This window comes from Gracilinanus agilis, chromosome 4 (assembly GCF_016433145.1).
Source record: "Gracilinanus agilis isolate LMUSP501 chromosome 4, AgileGrace, whole genome shotgun sequence".
NCBI lineage: Eukaryota > Metazoa > Chordata > Mammalia > Didelphimorphia > Didelphidae > Gracilinanus > Gracilinanus agilis.
Genome location: NC_058133.1, coordinates 140,734,240 through 140,753,821, shown reverse-complemented (window position 1 = coordinate 140,753,821; position 19,582 = coordinate 140,734,240). Strand labels below are relative to the sequence as shown.

Genomic DNA, 19,582 nt, shown 5'->3' with positions numbered 1-19,582 from the left:
CTCTCCTACCTCTTTGTTTTAAAAAATAAAATGTAATGAGACTTTCATGAATGAGCCTAGATTGTTTAACATGGTGGCTCCCTACACCCCCTATAATGTGGTTGGGGGGAGCTTCCTTTGAATGGCTACATAGCTGGGAAATCTAAGTCCTAAGCAAACTCTATTATTGCAACATCAGGAGAGAAACAATAATTTAGCCCTAAGATGAAGTTAATGAAAATTACTTTTTAAGGAAAATTGCTATTTGAGGTGAAATCTCATTGGACTGTTTTTTCTGATTTTATTCTGAGTTTTTATTTTAGATACGATTGTCTGAATGGTTCTGAGACCAAAAGTCTACCATTCAAGGAAGATGCCGTGTGATACCCAGAGGGAGTACAGTCTGGGACCTATTACAAGTTTGATGTTTGTGTTTGGGAAAGATTTAGAGGGTGACCTTGACATGGCTGAAGGTAGGATCCTCTTGACACTATTTCCCCATTATTGTGCTTCCTTTTGAACAGGAATGTTTCCTATCTGGTTAAATCCTGAGTCTGGCTTTGGCACCCTAGAAATAGAAGTGGAACTTTCTATAAAACTTAACTATAACTCTTAAACTGATGCTTTATCCTGAGCTAAGGATGCTTTATCCTGGTATACCTATAATGAGTCATTCTATAGCCTTGAACTTGAAACTAGAAGACCAGTTCTGAAGCTATTATCATATCCCTATACCTCTTTCTCTCAAAACAAATATCTATTATCAAGGCAGGATAGCAGTGGAGATTTGCCATTGAAATACTGAATTTATTGGTTATTAGATTAAATCAATGACATCTGAATTTCTATAAACTGAAAGATCTTGCTGTTTTGATCTGAATGTATAGGCATTCCATAGCCTGACTAAGAGTTAAATTAGTGCTTGAACTGTCTTGTGTATAAGATTAAGATCCCAAAGAATCTTATTCTTTCAACATGATATGGGAATAACTAGAAAAAGGTAAAGGAGCTTGTGAAACAAACATGTAAATATGTTAACTTGTAAGATTAATATTAAAAACTTTTTCTGTTTTGTTTTAACGGGATAGAAGTTTAAGGCAAACTGTTATCTTAATGGAGAGTACCTTATGAGCTGTTTTATGTTACCTTAGTGGGAAATTTATTTTTTACTGATTTTACTTAGGGTTGTTATTTAAACTGGCATGAGAACCAGTGTATACAGTATGACCTGAAATGCAGGCAAACTGCTTAAGAGTTACCTTAGATATGCTCCCATTGTTTAAAAGGGGCTTCTGAGAGCAGGGAGAAAGTGTTCCACCTGCACACTGTCTCCTGGCCATTCAACATGACTTCCAAATTAATAAATTTCTCTTTTTAATTTAAGCTGTTTTGGAGTCTTCCATTCTTGCAAAGGGTAACCTGTCTTGAACCTAGGATTTCACCTCAAAGTTCTCCCACAAGAGATGTAGATTTCTAAAAAGGAATCAAAGCACATATGACTGCCTTTCCCTATATTCCTGTTGCCATGTACACTGGCCTACACTGGGATTAGCATCTACTGCCACCTACATTCAGACTGGCACCTACTGCAAACTGGCAGGTACTAATCTAGGAAAGGGCCATGGGAAATCTTGGATACCCTCAAATTAACGTGGCAGTAGTGGCTAAATTCTGTACAGTATATGCTTGAGATACAAAGGTGTCCATGTTAAAAAAAGGACTATTTGCTTACTTATCAGTCATTCCCCTGACAGGCAATAAGATTCTTAGAAATCACTGATGTAATACAGCCCCATATTTTTACAAGTGAAGACGCCAAAGCTCCAAGTAATTAAATAATTTTAACACAGACTCTTTCCCTCTAAAAGTACAACAGTCTATATATGAGACAAGGTTTCTTCCCAGTTTTGGCATTGAAGTTTTTAATCAGGATGTATTATTTCAGTGAGAACGTTTTTTCTCCCCTCTCTAGACCTGTAATTTCATCAGTGAAAACTTTTCCCCACCACTACCTATAGGGTGGAAATCATTAAGGACCTGGGTCTTGCCCAGAGCCCTACAGTCCTTATTATACACAAAGGTGGAATTTTTACTTGTCAGCCTGACTATGAGGAAGGATCTCCTTTATTCATTCCTCCATGCTGTCTCACTACTGTAGTAGACGACATTGGGGGTGGCTTAATAATTCTTGGTTCAGGTACTCAAGAGTGATTTCCCAGAGAACTAACTAGGAAGCCAAATTCATTCAGTATAAATTACACGGATTTTTTTTCCCCTCAGGGATTTCAAAGGGTTTTCAAATTTTGTCCTCACACCCAAGAAAACTATGGTATTGCATTCATAGGAGCTACTATTTGGCTTTTTCCCCACAAAGTGCCCCCACGTAACTAAACACAGCTGCAGGATGCACATGCAATAAAAATAACTCATAGGTTCTAATTTTTTCAATACGTTTCCTTCTAATACTTTTTAACCAGGTTAGGTGACACAACCTCTGCTCTCCTCTTTGCCAGTAAAAAGGAGATCGAATGCTAACTACCATGCTTGGCAGAGTTCCCCTCCCCCACCCCCATGCAGACGCAGTGGAAGGCAAAGGCTGGAGCGAGGTAGTGTATTTGGTCTTGGCCTCGTGGCCAGACCGTTGGACTCAGTCTCGACTTCTGGTGCTGGAGAAAACGCAGTTGCCGCGGCTGTGTGTCCTTACTCGCCATGTTTTATGGGAAAGTCCTTGTTGCCTGGGTTTTACTTCTCGGCCAGTGCTTCGCTTTGTGGAGGTACAGATAAACCTGGGGATAGGGGTGAAAAATTTCATTTCCCGAGCCCCAGGGAAGAGCCGTGGGAAACTTGGGCTCAAATGCTTAGTGTACTTGAGGTTTTATTTAGCCGCTGTGGAAGATACTGGAGAGAGCCACTGATCTTGGTGTTTCTCTCCCCATGACGCCATCTGTGCCAGCTTTGCCTTTTCCTCGGACCTCATTCCTTCAGCATGTAGGGGTGGATAGAAACCATACCTTTTGGCTGGTGCCTTGACAACTGCAAACATTTTTTTTTAATTGAATTAAACCATAAGAATTAAGAGTGATCAGGACCAAGATTAACTCCTTTAATAAATCAAAGGTATTGTGAGAGTGGCAAGCTGAAAAAAACAGACCCTCCAAAGCAGTTACAGAAAAACACGTCTTTAATCAGGACAAGGGAGAAAATGCTCTTATGGCCACCACACGGAGTCATACTATACACACACCACACAGAGCCACCCAAGCTCCAAGACTCTGGGGAACACCGTCTCTGGGAAAAACTTCCAACAATGGGAATTTCTTGTTGAACTAAAGAACTTGGGGTTCTACTTATACCTTATGGGGTATATCCAAAGAGAAAGAACTAATGGTTACTTAGGGGCGAGGTTATAGCCCAAGACTAGGGTACCTGGGAGACCTAAATACAATAAGGGAAAATAAGAAAATAAAAAAGGGTACTTAAAAGTTGACTACCTCATGGGTACTCAAGGCCTGCTTGATGGTCTCTTCAGTCTGGGGAAAAGGGTCACTCTGGGAGTTTCTTAAAGGCAAGTTCCCAAGCAAAAAAGGTAAGTTTGGGGTTTCATAAACTAGGTTGTCAATCGAATGAGTCTCTTTAGCTGTTTATAAAAGGGGGAAAGTTTTCAGAATAAGAAAAAGATTTGCTTGTATTTCCCTCTTAGAGGGCAATAAATTGGTATATTTTGCTTCCTACCACCACCACCACAGCATTTAGTAATCACTCAGTAAATGCTGGTTGATTATCTCATGGCATTGTCCTGAAGATGAAACAAGTAAAGCATCTCTGCTTCACTGTAACCCCAATTATTCCTTACTGAGTTCTTATGGGCAGGAAAAGGTAAACACAGTAGCTTGGGGTTATTTTAATGAAAGATTCCTTACCTACTGGTTACCTTATGCTCAGAGTACTGAATTAGTTACCAGTTGACCTTCACTTGTATAAAGTGAAACTTGTTAACAATGATTGCTTAACTAGTATTTTTTCCTGAACTCTTTATCATAAAAGGACAAATAAGCAGATGACTTTTTTTTTAATAAGGCCTTCAAGGTCATTTTTTATAGTAAATAACTCATAAGTTCTAATTTTTTCAATATGTTTCCTTCTAATACTTTTTATTCTTGTAATAGAACCAATATCTTGCTAGAGTTCCCCACTTCTCCCACCACAGGAATGCTATAAAGATTATTTTTCCCTAAGAAATGACAAAACTGACCTTAGGACTTAATTGGCTTTGCCTACCTTGACAACTGTTTGGTCACATAAGGAAATAAAATATCCCCTGCCTCCATACAACACTGGAAGTCAGGGATTCTCTGGGTTAGGGATGTCTTATGATCATACAATTTCTCATATCCTCCCCTGCTGACCAGATTTGTTTCCATATTGAGATGAAGGAGGCTATGAATGTAGAAACTAAATGCCTCAACATCCTTATTTCATATTCTTGCTTTATTAGTGCAAAGTAAGCCTTTTGGAGCAGCTAGGTAGCATAGTGGATAGAGCAGCTGGACCTGGAGTCAGGAAGACTCCTGGCTTCAGACACTCTAATTGTATAACTCTGGGCAAATCACTTAACCTTGTTGGCCTCAGTTTCCTCATCTGTAAAATGAACCGGAGAAGGAAACAGCAAATCACTCCAGTATCTTTGCCAAGAAAATTCCAAATGGGGTCATAAATAGTAGACACAACTGAACAACAACAAACTCCAAAGTAAATCTTTTTTATTAACTTCTCATTGCCTTATAAGAGGAACCATCTCCTACTTAAAAGAATCTTGAGCTCAGCATTAGCCTGTGTCTCCCAAGAATGGGCACTCCTGAACTAGTGTTACAAGTATTACAGCTATGAATGAGAAGGCTCACAGGCTTCCTTTTATGCTGGTTCCTGAGGAAAGAAGGTCCCTTCCCTCATTCACCACTAGCTGGTCACTAGAGAGTTACAATCTATACATGGAAGCTAGCTAACCAGAATGCAAGTGCGCAATGCCTAATATACTAAATATTCATTTGGTCCTAACCAATTAGAGTAGAGCACATCTTCAATCCTACTGCATAATGTTTTTTTTTTTCAATCAGAGAAAGAGAAGGTTATATAGTTATATACTGCTCTTAAGTTTCAGTTTCTATATGTAGCTTCTTATCCATCACTTTCCTTGAGAGAAGTTCATGCTCTCTCTATTCCCCACATTTCAAGTGTCTCATTTTATCTCAGATTTGAACCTGAATAAAGTGCTTGTAGATGACTTAGCTAGGTGGTACTGTGTATAAAATGGAGGGCCTGTAATTAGGGATACCTGAATTCAAATCCAGCCTTAGACACTTATTGACTGTGTTACCCTGGGCAAGTCATTTAATCATTCTGCCTCAGTTTCCTCAACTATAAAATGGGGATAATAATATCACTTACCTCACAGGTCAAATGAGATATTTGTAAAGTACTTAAGTCAGTGCCTGGCACATAATAAGTGCTCTATAACTGCTTATTCCCTCCCTTTATTCTGCTGGTGTCAAGTCAAATCCTAACAGTTATATTATTGAACTTTTGAGTTCTTTTTGTGCCACTGCATTTTTTCAGCATATCCACTACTGAGTAAGATTTTCTACTCTTTGCTTCAGTTCTTAGTACAATAAATTCATTTTGTATCTCTTCATTTATTTCTTCCATTCACTCTTGAGTGATGAGGTTCTGCTTGTAATTATTGCCGTATTTTCTTATGCTTGATACTGTGCTTGGGTTCCTTCTGCTCCCTCTAAAGTTTAGGTGCCACTTTGTTACCACAGTCCTAGGTTAAGTCGTTGAATCCTGATACTTTCTTTCATGTTATTGTAGTCCCTGGCTCAGAAACTATCTAAGAAGTTAATATTAACAGGAAGCCAGGTATTTGCTAAATACTTATGATGTGCCAGTCATTGTACTAAATGAAGATCATGGAGAAAAAAAAAACAACTGGCACCCTTTTTTAAAATGTGTTTTACAAACTTTATTTTTTATTACATTTTAAATTTAATAACAAATATCCACATAAGTTCTCTAAGGTCATATGATCCATATTGTCTCCCTCTCTTCTTCCCTCCCCCCTCCTGGAGCTGACAAACAATTCAATTTGGGTTATACATGTATTATCATACAAAACATGTTTCCATTTTATTCATTTTTTTGAATGAATAATCTTATAGAACCAGAACCTCGAAATATATATCCAAATAAAAAAGTGATAAATCATATGTTTTCATCTGCATTCCTACTCCAACAGTTCTTTCACCGTAGGTGGATAGCATTCTTTTTCATATAAGCAAATTTCTCTCTCTCCAGTGTCACTTTTTTTTAATGTCATCTCTCAGTAACCTGGAGGTCAAATACCACTGAGTAAATTCAGGTATAGATAAACCCTCAGAGAAAGGAAATTAAAGAACCAAGGAACCAATGAGACAGGAAACTGATTCCACAGGCACTGCCCCCTGGATGGCCTAGGCACATTTAGTAACTATGATTGGTTTCTGAGATGTGACCTGTGAGGGTTAGTGGGTGGAGAAAACAGCTTATAAGGGGAGACCTAGCAGAAAGTTGAGGTCTTGGGTGTGAGCATGGAGAGCAGAATGGACCCTTGTCAGAGTTCACCTAGAGACCCATAAATGATGACCATAGATTAGAAAGTTAAGTATCCCTCTACCTGTCCCCTGCCTTTCCCTCTATTTACCTCTACTACTTTGATTTAATAAAGTTATTAAGCTACAAACAGCCTCATAATTTTAAATCTTACAATAATATTGTACTTATTGTGTATAATGATCTCCTGGTTCTGCTTATTTTACTCTGCATCAGTTTCACGTGTGACTTTCCAGTTCTTTCTGAAATCATCCTGTTCATCATTTTTTATAGCACAATAGTATTCCATCACCATCATATACACAATTTGTTCAGCCATTCCCCAGCGATATAGGTCTTGTTTCCTGGCTCAGACCTGACCCCAAAGCCCATGTTGACCTCAGCTCATCCTCTTATATATTCTAGACCCAAAGCTTGCATTAGACTTGTCCACACAAGCAGGAAATTTTCTGTCTTGGGATTATTCTCAGGTTTCAGTCTTCCTGAACTGAGTGGTAGAACGCACTGGTGCTTCTGTTTCATTTTTTTGAATTTTTGTTTCTTCTAGAATTCTTCCCCACCATTTGTTAGCACAGTGCTTAATAAATGATCTTGTTTGTTTGTTCAGCCATTTCAGTCTTGTCCAACCCTTCATGACCTCATTTAGGGATTTTTTTTTTTTAACAAAGATACTAGAATGGTTTGCCATTTTCTTCTCTAGCTCATTTTACAGATGAGGACACTGAGGCAAACAAGGGTTGAGTGATTTGCCCAGGGTCACGCATATAGTAAATATTTGAGGCTAGATTTGAACTCCAAAAGATAGATCTTCCTAATTTCAGATCCAGCACTTTATCCATTATAACACCTAGCTGCCCTCAATAAATGTTTATTGAATTGAATTGGCTTGGCTGAAACTTTTAATGTAATTATCTTTGCCAAAAGATCTAAAATTATTGCATTCTAGAAATTTATAATTGCTCTGCTACACATAACTTCATCTATTATGTTTGAATTTATAAAGCCTTCAAAATTAGAGCAAAATTAAGCTCACAGTATTTTATTAGGTCCAGAGCCAAAGTTGACTTTAATTAGTAGGCTTTTGTTGCTTTTACTGTTATTTTGTATGAAGAGGTAATGCAAAGACTACTAGACTTAAGAAGTTCAAGTATTACCTCTAACACATAGGACAGTTATTTAACCCTTTGAGTCTTAACCAACTCACTAACATTTATTTACAAAGTCAGATATTGACATTTTGTGGGGAAATTAATGGTAATGTTAACATTTGGTACTTTTCTCCATAGGTATAAAACAAATGCCAATAAGTATGCTATTTTCAATACCAGAACAACTGTAAGTATCTCATACTTTGAGTTTTTAAATAAAAGTTGAGTAATCATGTTTATTTGTACAGAATTGTGCAAATCAAATAAGGACACATCCAAACAGGAGTCACCTTAGCATTTCTTCACTGTCAGCTTTCAGATTCTGCTCTTCACCAATTTAAAGATTTCTCCCTATTTACTTTTAACCAGTCAGTGAATTATACACTTAATTAGGAAAATTGCTAGGGCAAATTAGACTTCAGTATAGCCCATCATGTGCAATATTCTCTTATACTTCCTCCTCTACCTTGAATGTTCATGTGGTTAAAATCTAGTTATAATGAACATTGCCATCATTGGTAGGCAAGAGTGGACCAGGGCTGATCTTGAGAGAGGAAGTTTAGGAGATGGGCTAGTGCCAGTGATGGGCAAACTACTGCCCCAGGGCCAGATGCAGCCCCCTGAAATGTTCTATCCAGCCACATTATTCCTAATCTGATGAATACAATGAGGAGGATACAATACAATGAAACTTCGAAAGAGTTGCCTTAGAAACAGACTGACAGATGAGCATTTCCTGTCCTTTGGCTCCCTCTTTAAAAAGTTTGCCCATCACTGGGCTAATCAGTAAGAAGCATATCATATAGATCAGAGGTCACCTAAAGGGGAATGTAAGTAAAGAAGAGTTTCTAGGAACTTTGAATCTACAGACTGACTTGCAGATCAGAGTTTAGATCAAATCAGAATGACTAGATAAGGTATAATATCCAAACAAGGAGACCATGATTATTATGTAGATAGTTAGACCCTATAGGATAATGGAGACTAAATGAGTTATACTAGCCACAAGTGATAGGCAGAGGTTTCAATTAAACATAAGGAAACACAGGCAGAATCATATCTTTTCATCTTTTGTAGGTCCACACAACCACATGATAAGTCCTTTTTTTTTTTTTAAACCCTTAACTTCTATGTATTGGCTCCTAGGTGGAAGAGTGGTAAGGGTGGGCAATGGGGGTCAAGTGACTTGCCCAGAGTCACAGAGCTGGGAAGTGTCTGAGGTCAGATTTGAACCTAGGACCTCCCATCTCTAGGCCTGACTCTCAATCCACTGAACTACCCAGCTGTCCACTACATGATAAGTCCTAGGAAAGATATTAGCTGCTCTCTGTTCTGAGTTCAAGAATACTCTTAATAGTAAAATGGATAAGGGCTAACAGCTCATTATTTCAAAACAGGGCCTATGCATATTTATGGTTAGATATTACAGCACAGGTTAGATATTACAGATTTACAGCCAGAGTCCTATGGAGACTTCCAAGAGTTTTAACATAGGCAACTCTGAGTTTTATCACAGGCAACTTTGAAAGGAAAGGGAAGTGGCGGGGATTAGGGGGAGGCAGTGATGTGCTTACTATGTGCCAGGCACTATGGTAAGCACTTTACAAGCACTTCATTTGATCTTCACAACAATCCTGTGAAATAGATGCTATTATGATCCCCATTTTACAGCTCAGAAAACTGAGGCAGATGGCAATTAAGTGACTTAACCAAGATCACACAGCTAATAAGTATCTGAGACCAGATTTGAACTTGGGTCTTTCTGACTCCAGGCCCAGTTCTCTATCCATAGTGTCACCTAGGTGTCTTTGAGAAGAAATGTTACAGACAAGCAACATGCTGTCTGAGGAAGCTGAGTATATGGAAAAAGGTGGAGGAGGAAATTGTGAGCCACCAGAGTCAATGACTGTTGAAGCCTTCTCTATACTCTTACCCTAGCAGCCTTCTCACTCTGATGAAAGACATTACTGACCTTAAGACTCCCTCCTCCTTTTGGTAAAATCTTTCCTGAAACTTCTATTTGAGGAAGTGGTCAAATTAGCCATGCTCAGTCCTCTCTTGGCCTTACTCTTGATTCTTTGGACCTCTCCACCTCCCTACTACCCTCTTCATATTCTTCCCCTTCCCCTATTTTTCAATTTCCTTTCTTAAAAGCATCTAGGTGGCATGGTAGATAGAATACTGAGTCTAGAGTTAAATCTTGACCCTGGCCAAGTCACTCTATTTTAACCTCTGTTTGTCTCACTTTCCCCGACTGTAGTACAATGACAATATAATAACACCCACCCACCCCCACTTGTAAAATTATCATTTATTAAGCACCACCTAATAAATGCTTATTGCCTTCCTCTTCTTTTTTATGTGATGTCTTCCTCTATTAGAATGTGAGCTCCTTCAGGGCAGGAACTATCTTTCTTTTTGTTTGTATTTCAGTACTTGGTGCAGTGCCTAGCACATAATAAGTGCTTAATAAATGCTCTATCAGTCTATATCATCTCTCTCCCTCTACCTCCCTCTCTTATACCTCTTTCTCTTGTTATCTATCTAGTAGTTCAGACCTTGCTTTTTAGCACACTTGGTTAGGCTACCCTATTTGCTCCCACTGGTAGCTTTTCATCCTGAAGGAAAATGGAAATACCAAAATCATGAGGCCATGGCATTGATACCAATCACTGATATTCTCAGTATAACCCTGCTCCTTATTCATTGTCCTAGATCACATATTCCTAGTCTCTATTGGAAATCTAGCTACCCTATAGCTTTGTGTTCAGTGGAAGGTTGAGAAGGCTGAAGGTAATAATATTGTTGTGGCTGTTGTTAAAGTCATTTTTCATTTGTGTCTGAATCCAATGACCCATTTGGAATTTTCTTGGCAAAGATACTGGGATACTAGCATTGGTTTGTCATTTCCTTCTTTAACTTATCTTATAGATGAGGAAATTGAAGAAAACAAGCTTAAGTGACTTGCCCAGAGTCATACTAAGGGTTTGAGGCTAGATTTGAACTGAAGAAGATGAGTTTTTCTAACTTTAGGTCCAGCACTTTATCCTTTGTGCCACCTAGCTGTCTTGGGCAATAATAATAGTGCTTACTATGCGCCAGGCACTGAACTAAGCATTTATGCTTTTTTACTAAATTTACTAATATTATACATACATATATATATGTACATATATATATATAAAATTTGATTCTTACTACAACCCTGGGAAGTGTATGTTATTATCCTCATTTTACAGTCAAGGAAATTGAGGCAAACAAATGTTAAGTGACTTGGGTAACTCAGCTGCATTTAATTCAAGTCTTCCTGACTCTAGGTCCAGCACTCTACCCACCATATCACCTAACTGCCCAAGTAGAGAAAGGGAAAGAAATTTCCAGGACCAGGACAAAGTATAAACTAAAGCTATAAATGTTAGAATGAGCATGACTTGTATGTAAATAAATTGACTTAAGAGAAGCAGAAATTTACATTGAGGAACAGTAAGAGATAATTATGTTCCATAGAAAAGATGAAATTAATTGATGAAAGACTTCATATGCTGGGCTGAAAATGTGGGATTTGATCTAGAATCATATTTATTGAACAGAATAATGAAAGCAGTGACTTAAGATTCATTTTGTCCTAGAAGGCAGTATCACTTTTACAGTGTTTTCAGGCAAACAGTGCTGCTTTATATATAATCATGCAATATGTAATATAATATAATAATAAGATATAATAAAAATAAAAAAGAAGAGACATTAGTACAATAAATAGTGTAGAATCATACTAATGATGGATTTCACCTTGATGAATTCAATTACCTGAGCCTCCAGAGTAAAGGCTTCTTTTAGCCAATGACTTGACAGCTTTGTAGCTGTTCTTTGTTATTCCTCTTCACATTACCTGCCATTGAGCAGAGCTTGAGGGCAACAGTTCCTATCCTAGAATCCATCTCATCTGTAAATGTTTGGCTTTTTATATCCCTGGTCTGTCTTTTTTTTCTCCCTTAAAAACCTCCTTCTCTAGCCTCCTTTCCAGGTAGGTTTGGATTTCTGACTATCATTGGCCTACTGGGAACAAGAATACTGTAGGCACTGGTTGCTTGTACAATCTTGATTGGAGCCTTTGTGAAGAGGAGAACCTAGCCTGGGCAATTGCTGAATGCAGTCATTCTTGTTGGGAGATTCTTATTCCTTCCTTGGTCCAAATCCATAAAGGGAAGGGAGAAAACTTGGGAGGGGACTACTCTTTATTTTGAACAGCAACATAGGAATGAAACTATTTCCAGAGCAACCTCTTGCTCTTCAGTTCCCCTTAGAATGGTTGTTAAAATTGAGAGGAGGAAGAGTTTGAAAGAGGAAGAATTTCACCTTAAAGTTAGGTTCTATCTAAATAAGAAAATAATGATATTTCTAGCCATTTTAATGGTGGTGAGTGTATTAGTGAAGATTAAAAAGGCATCAGTTACATTTCTAGACACATGTAAAAATGTGTCTGGTGAAGGTGTTTTGTAAGAAAAGAATCTTGGCCTCTGTTGTTGGTCATTCATTTTAGTAGTCTAACTCTTTATGACCCCGTTTAGGATTTTCTTGGCAAACTTCCTGAAGTAGTTTGCTATTTCCTTTATCAGCTCATTTACAGATGAGGAAACTGAGGCAAGGGTTAAGTGACTTGCTCAGGGTCACCCACCTAGTGTCTGAGGCTGGATTTGAACTCGGGAAGATGTATCTACTGTACTACCTAGCTGCCTATGGAGTTCACATTCTCTCATTGAGCCCAAGATATACCTGTTTAAGTATAGAGAAGAAAAGGAAATTGAAGGTATCAAAATGGGCAATGAGGAGACTAAGCTATCACTCTTTGCAGATGATATAATGATCTACTTAAAAAATCCTAGAGAATCAGCTAAGAAGCTTGTAGAAATAATCAACAACTTTAGCCAGTTATATTTTAATTGCTATCCTTCAAAGACCTTTTGGTATCATTTGATATAATTGGCTAATCCTCTCTTCCTGGATATTATTTCTTCCTTTCCATTCATACTCATTCCATATATCCAGTCAGTGGCCATGGGTTGTTTTGTCTATCTCTAAAACACTCCTCATACATATCTCCTTCTTTTAGACTTTAGAGGAAACATGATAGTAATTTTAAAGTAGTCATGTTGATGGTCACCATGAAGAAAGATGAGACTGATTCTGTTTGATCCTAAAGGACAGAGCCATATGAACAAATATCACAAAGGAGAGCAAGGTCAGTAGGCTTGTTCTCTCCTCTTCCTTCCTTGGAAAGGGATACAATGGAATCTTTATCAATAGTTTAAAAAGACAAAATAATATTTGGCAACTCAGATATTTGGAGTAAGTGTGAATCAGGAGTTGAGGATGATGTTGAAGTTGAAGGATAAGAGGTAGCCTCAGCTGAATGTTTGGAAGACATAGGTGGGTGTAGAGGAAAGATAATGGTATCCTCACAGAGCACTCCCATCCTCACCCATGAGCTATCTTGGAGGTGAGACATTTCTATCTTGTATCTACTGTCAATATTGAGGGACAAAGATGAAGTCCCTTTTGGTGAAAGAAAGATTTTTTTTGCCTTGTAGGCCATGGTCACATTCTCCTCTACTCATCTTAGGGTTGGAGACTTAGTGAAACAACTATTCCCAAATTATGGGAGATTCAGAAGTCCAGAGGCAATGACTCCAGCTTCAGTTTTAATATTCTCCCCATGAAAATTAATAGAATTATTCATAAAACAAAATTGCAATATAATTCATGAAGCCCCTAAGTAATAGCCAGTGAAGTTCTATGTACAGTTAGAACGACTAGAATTGATCCACTTGTACTTTATGAGCTTGAGCAAAATACACCTAAAGAATTAAACATTTCTGAATAAATCACAAGTATTTTATGTGAAAAACAGGTCCAGAATGAAAGAACAATTTAGAACTTGTTATAAAAAAACAAAAAAAAGTGTAACTGGATATGTGATATGAACAAGCATGGAAAGGGGAGGACAGTTGCAAAGAGAGAGAGAAGCCCATTTCTCTTAGGTTCTCAGAAACTGGAACCAGCTGCTTCCGTAGGAGTGAGCGTCACCTCACTAGAGATCTTTGAGCAAAGCCCAAGTTCATCGAGCATGTTATAAAGGTCATTCTTTGTAAGTTATGTGTTGTACCAAATGTCTTCTGATATAATTTCCAACTCTGAAATGCCCGAATTCTCTGGATCTTGGTGCTGCCAGACCTTGGAAAATTGACTTCATTTCTCTGAGCTTTAGTTTCCCCACCTATCAGATGAGCAAAGTTGGACTAGATCACTTTTAAGGTCCATTTCAATTTCTCTTTCTGTATTCAGAATTTTAATCCTGAAAGCTTTTCATCTCACCTAAGCAGCCTTCCCCTATAGGATTTTTAGTTCATTGGATCCTAACATTTCCTTAAACCTTTTGAAATTTCTTCTCCCCAAATAGATTACATGCCAAATTATTCTTGATTTTCTTTTCCTTCTTTACCATAAATTTAAAGATTCAGTGGTGTAAAAGGACAGGAATTAGGCTGTGGTATAGTTCTACCACAAACACTACACATATGAACATCCAAAGTTTGAAGGGGGGGGGGAGACCTTAGGTAAGCAAGATTATAAGAGTCCTCAGAAGAGTCTACAAGAGCCACCCAACCCGTTTATAGCCACCCTACTTCTCAGGGCTGATAGAATCCCTAGTTTGGTGGAGGCTACTCCTACTGGGGTTACCAAGTATATTTTCACAAGAGAAAAATATTTCAGGAAACTATATCCTTGTTCTGGTGCTTGAAGGTTCTATCATTTATATCTCAGTAAAGCTGTCACTTGCTTGTATACCTAAACTCAAAGTGCTTCATTATATCTGATTTGATCCTTAAATAACTAAAATAATTGGCATAGTTGAGCATAGCCTAGTGACATGTTAGTTCAGAAAGAATAAATTGAGTCCAAACCCCCCCAGCTCTTGGTACCCTGGTATCTGGTGCTAGCATAATAATAATGAATCTTTTGGGATAAACCCTATTGGTGAGACTGAAAAGGATATCTAACCTGGTGACATAGCCCAATTGGACAATAAGGAGAAGAACCTCCTGGGACTAAGTGTTGCTAAGAGAACATTTCCTAGTTACTTGTTATAGTAAGAGAGAAACAAGGGGAGAAAGTTGCCTGAAGTTATGGCAGCTAGATCTGAGACAAGAGAACTATTGGAATAGAGTGATGGCACAGGTAACTAAAGTCAGAAGAATTAGGAATGGGGCAATCTGGTGCCTCTCTTTAGGCACTTTGTTTGGGGAGGGAGGGCAGGAGCTGAATGGTCCAAGTTTGATAGTTTGGGTCTAGCTATACAACCTTTTCCACTTGAAGAACAGGAAGAAGTCTGCCCAATTGTAATAACTAAGTTAATTTGAAGGTTGGGAATAGATACCAGGTAAGTGCCTAAGTGTCAAAAAGAGTTCCAATATTATGCTAAGGAATTTAATCAGGTACAGATAGATGATCCTCTAGCAGCCAGAAGAGAGATTTCTTCACTGTGTACTTCATCTGTGGGAAGATGCCCAAAGCCAAGTTAATAAGACTGCTATAGCTACAACTACTACTACTTACTGGTATTTATACAGTGCTAAAAGGTTGAAGCTAATTAATAATTGCTTGTTTCATTCATTTTATTGTTCTTGTTCAGTCATGTCGATAACTCTACATGACCCCATTTGGGATTTTCTTGGCAAAGATACTAGAGTGGTGGGGCAGCTGGGTTGCTCAGTGGATTGAGAGTCAGGTCTAGAGACGTGAGGTCCTGGGTTCAAATCTGGCCTCAGACACTTCCCAGCTGTGTGACCCTGGGCAAGTCACTTGACCCCCATTGCCCACCCTTACCACTCTTCCACCTAGGAGCCAATACACAGAAGTTAAGGGTTTAAAAGTGTAAAAAAAAAAGATACTAAAGTGGTTTGCCACTTCCTTCTCTATTGCACCCCAGTTTACAGATGAGGAACTGGATCAAATACTTAATCCTTATTGCTCTTTTGCCTTACAACCAATATTTGTTTTTTTATTCTAGTACAAAAGGAAAGGATTCTTAAAAAAAAAAAAAGACTCAGCTCCAATTCTACCTTCTGCAGGAGACATTTCTAGGCCTCCTGGCTATTAGTAACTTCCCATTTCTGATTACCTGTCATACTACTGTGTATGTACTTTGTACATACTTAGTTATTCATTATCATATACTTGGAGAAAAAAATCTGTTATTGTGCTTTTCTTTGTATCTCTAGAACTTAGCACAATACCTGAAACATAGTAAATAGTTAATAAACATTATTGACTAACTGAAATAGATATAGAGCTGGTCTCAGAGTCTGAAAGAAATAGACTAAAGTCTTGTCTATTATACATACTAGCTATACAACCTTGGGTAAGTCATTTAAATTCTCAGCCAACTCCCTAAGATTATGTTATAGAATACCACAGTACATGGCATATAATTGGTAAATAATAAATGTTTATTGATTGATAGAATAGGTATTGATCTGTACTGGTAGAGGAGGTTTCCTGAATAGTATTTTCACATATCAATGAAAAAAAGCTAGGACTCATTAAAAAAAAAACCTACAGAAACCATTAAGTATAAACATTATAACATAATATATCTAATGAGAATGGTTTAAATTGGAGAGCAATCTGGAAGTTATGATGAACACATGGATGTTTTACCAGCTTCCTACTTGTCTTATTTGCTCAGTGGGATCCTTCCTTTTACCCCCTCAGTGTAAGTATTCCCCCAGCATCAGTCATAAGCCCTCTATTCCATTCACTATACAATTATTTTCTCAGAGAGCTCACACATCTTCATAGCTGGTGCTACAAACTTTCACCTGAGTACTAGTTTTCTGTCTAGCTCCTCTAAGATATCTAAGAAATGGAGAAGGAAAAGATTAGCATGAATTTAGAATCTTAATAAGCAGTAAAGTCTAAAATTATGTTATAAACTTTATTTTTCTTTTATCTTTTTTAGATCCATTTAGAGTATAATGGAATCGGTTTTAGAGAATGGGAAGGCCCAGCAGTTTGTTCTATTGAAAACAAAACGTAAGAAAACAATGGTTATATATGTATATCTATACACATGTATATTGTATATACTTGTATTTAAGACACATTCAGATTTCTTTTATAGTGGTGTTTCCAAGATTTGAAGGGAACTTCTGAGAACTGTGATAAAAAGATTAATTTTAAAGTAGGAAAGAAATTACTGAGGTCAGAGTTTTAGTCATTCTTATAGAAGGGTTGTTCTAAAGATCAAATGAGATAATATGCATAAAGCAATTTCATGAACAAAGACATAAAGAACAAAACAATGGAGATAGGTAGGTGGCTCAGTAGATAGAGCTCCAGGCCCAGAAAGGGAAGGTCAAGGGTTCAAGTCTGGCCTCAGACAATTACTAGCTGTGTGACTGGGCAATTACTTAAACCCAATTTCCTAACTATTATGGCTCTTATGTCTTGGACCTGATCAATTCTCAGACAGAAGGTAAGTTTTAAAAAAAAAAGGGGGGAAAAATCAATGAATGGGGCATGCAACTAAAAAGATTAGAAAGTCAACAAAAACTCCATCAAAACAAAAAATAGAAATTGTGAAATCAGAGAAGAGAGAAAACTGAAAATAACAAAGCTACTGAATTAATAAAATAAGGAGATTTTTTTTAGAAGAAAAGGATTAATAAAATAAATTATTAGCTAACCTGATTTTAAAAAGAGAGAAGAAAAACCACATTTCTGATATAAAAAATGAAAAAGTAGAATTCACAACAAATTAAGATGTAATAAAGAAAATTATTAAAAACTTTTTTGTCTTCTTATGCCAATAAAACTTATAAATTGATAATTATTTATGAGATATAAAAAACCAGATTAAAAGAATAATAAATAATGAATTTAGATTTAAATAACTCAATCTCAGAAAAAGAAATTGAATAAGTCATGGTGGTACTCCCAAGGGAAAAAAAATTCTATGACCAGATGAATTTATTAGTGAATTCTATCAAACATTCAAAGAATAATTAATTACAATGTTACATAAATTATTTGTAAAGGTAGGAATTCGAGGTATCCTACCAAACTACCAAAGATAGATATGGTCCTGATCCATGAAAGAAAGATAAACCAGATAAAGAGGAAACAATAGGTCAACTTCTCTAACATTAGTATAAAAATATAGAAGAAAATATTATCAAAAATACTATGTCAACTTATTAGAAAAAGATTCTATAATATAACCAGGTCATTTATATCAGGAATGTGGGATTGGTTCAATATTAGGAAACTACCAACATAATAGGCCACATTAATAACAATAACAATAAAAATCATACAATCAAATCAAAATGCTGAAGAAAAACTTTGGGGAAAATGTATCCATTTATGTTTGTTTGTTTTTTAATTCTGGGTCAGGTAGGTGGCACAATGTATAGAGAGCCAGGCCTAGAGTTGGAAGGTCCTGGATTCTCAGACACTTCTTAGCTTTGTGACCCTGGGCAAGTCACTTAACCCCAATTGCCAAGCCCTTTCTGCTCTTTTGCCTTGGAACTGATATTTAGTATTGATTCTATGATGGAGAGTAAGGATTAAAAAAAAAACATTCAAAAGAGCAGGAATAAATGGACTGTTCAAACATAAGGCCTTTTCAAATAAGACAATAAGAGGTAGGACAAGGATGTCCCTTGTCACCATTATTATTTTTATAGTTCTAGAAATTCTTATTATAGTAATAGGACGAGAAAAAAAAGCATAGGCAAAGAAGAATCAAAATGGTTGATTTTTAAAGATGATATTGGGGACCCCTAGAGTAAAACAAGAAAATAATTAAATAGTAGCAAAGTAGCAGGATATGAAATAAATCCACAAAAATTATCAACTTTCCTGTGTATTACCAAAAAAAACCTAGTGGGAGGAATGGAAAAAAGAATCATTCAAAAGAACATTTTAAAAAATAATCTGATATTCCAGTTAATATAATAGAGGAATGATACAAATATAGCTATAAAACACTTCATAGATATGAGAACAGACCTTAAAAATTGCTAAAATATTAATTGCTTGTGGTCGAGCTATGACAATATAATGAAAATGATAATACTATCCAAATTAATTTCTAAGATTCTATATAATACTAATCAAATTATCAATGTGTTACCTTGTAGAATTAGAAAAACAATAGTGTTATATATCTGGATGAACAAAATGTCAAGAATCTCATGGAAAATAACAAAAACTATGGACATAATGGGAATCTAGCAGTGCTAAATCTTAGTCTATGGTATACTCGGGGTCTGACAGTATCAAATTTAGACTATACACTGATAAATTAATAGAAAAGTTGACCAGTGGAACATCTTAAGAACATGTGACCCAACCAACAATTGGATGTGGTAGCACTCTGCTCACTAATCCCAAAACCTAAAGCCATTAGAGTCAGGACTCTTATATTCAGGAAAAATTTCTGGGAAATTTAGCAATCTTGTAGAAATTAGATTTAGATGAATACATTGGATACCATAATAAATTCCAAATGGATACATGCTCTAAATATGAAAGGTCATATCATAAACAATTTAAAGAATCAGAGAAAAATACCTTTTATAGTTATCAATAAGGAAAGATTTACTGAATAGGCAAAGAATAGTAAGGATCACAGAAGAGAGACAATTTTGATTTTGCAAAATTTTAAACTTTTGTACAAACCAAAGCTGTGTTTTTATAATTAGCAGAGGACAGTTAAATAGAGGAAAACATTTTCAGCAAATTTT

The 19,582-nt window shown here is 36.7% G+C and overlaps 1 protein-coding gene across 1 annotated transcript in view; it reads left to right on the top strand.

Annotated features, from left to right (window-relative positions):
• Window positions 1–2,655: 2,655 nt before the first annotated feature.
• CATSPERE (catsper channel auxiliary subunit epsilon) overlaps window positions 2,656–19,582 on the top strand; it is a 177,140-nt gene continuing 160,213 nt past the window's right edge. The window contains exons 1-3 of the mRNA XM_044674979.1: window positions 2,656–2,753; window positions 7,911–7,959; window positions 16,792–16,865. Of these exons, the coding sequence (XP_044530914.1) occupies window positions 2,689–2,753; window positions 7,911–7,959; window positions 16,792–16,865 (188 nt within the window). The 5' untranslated portion in view covers window positions 2,656–2,688. The remainder of the gene's footprint in view (window positions 2,754–7,910; window positions 7,960–16,791; window positions 16,866–19,582) is intronic.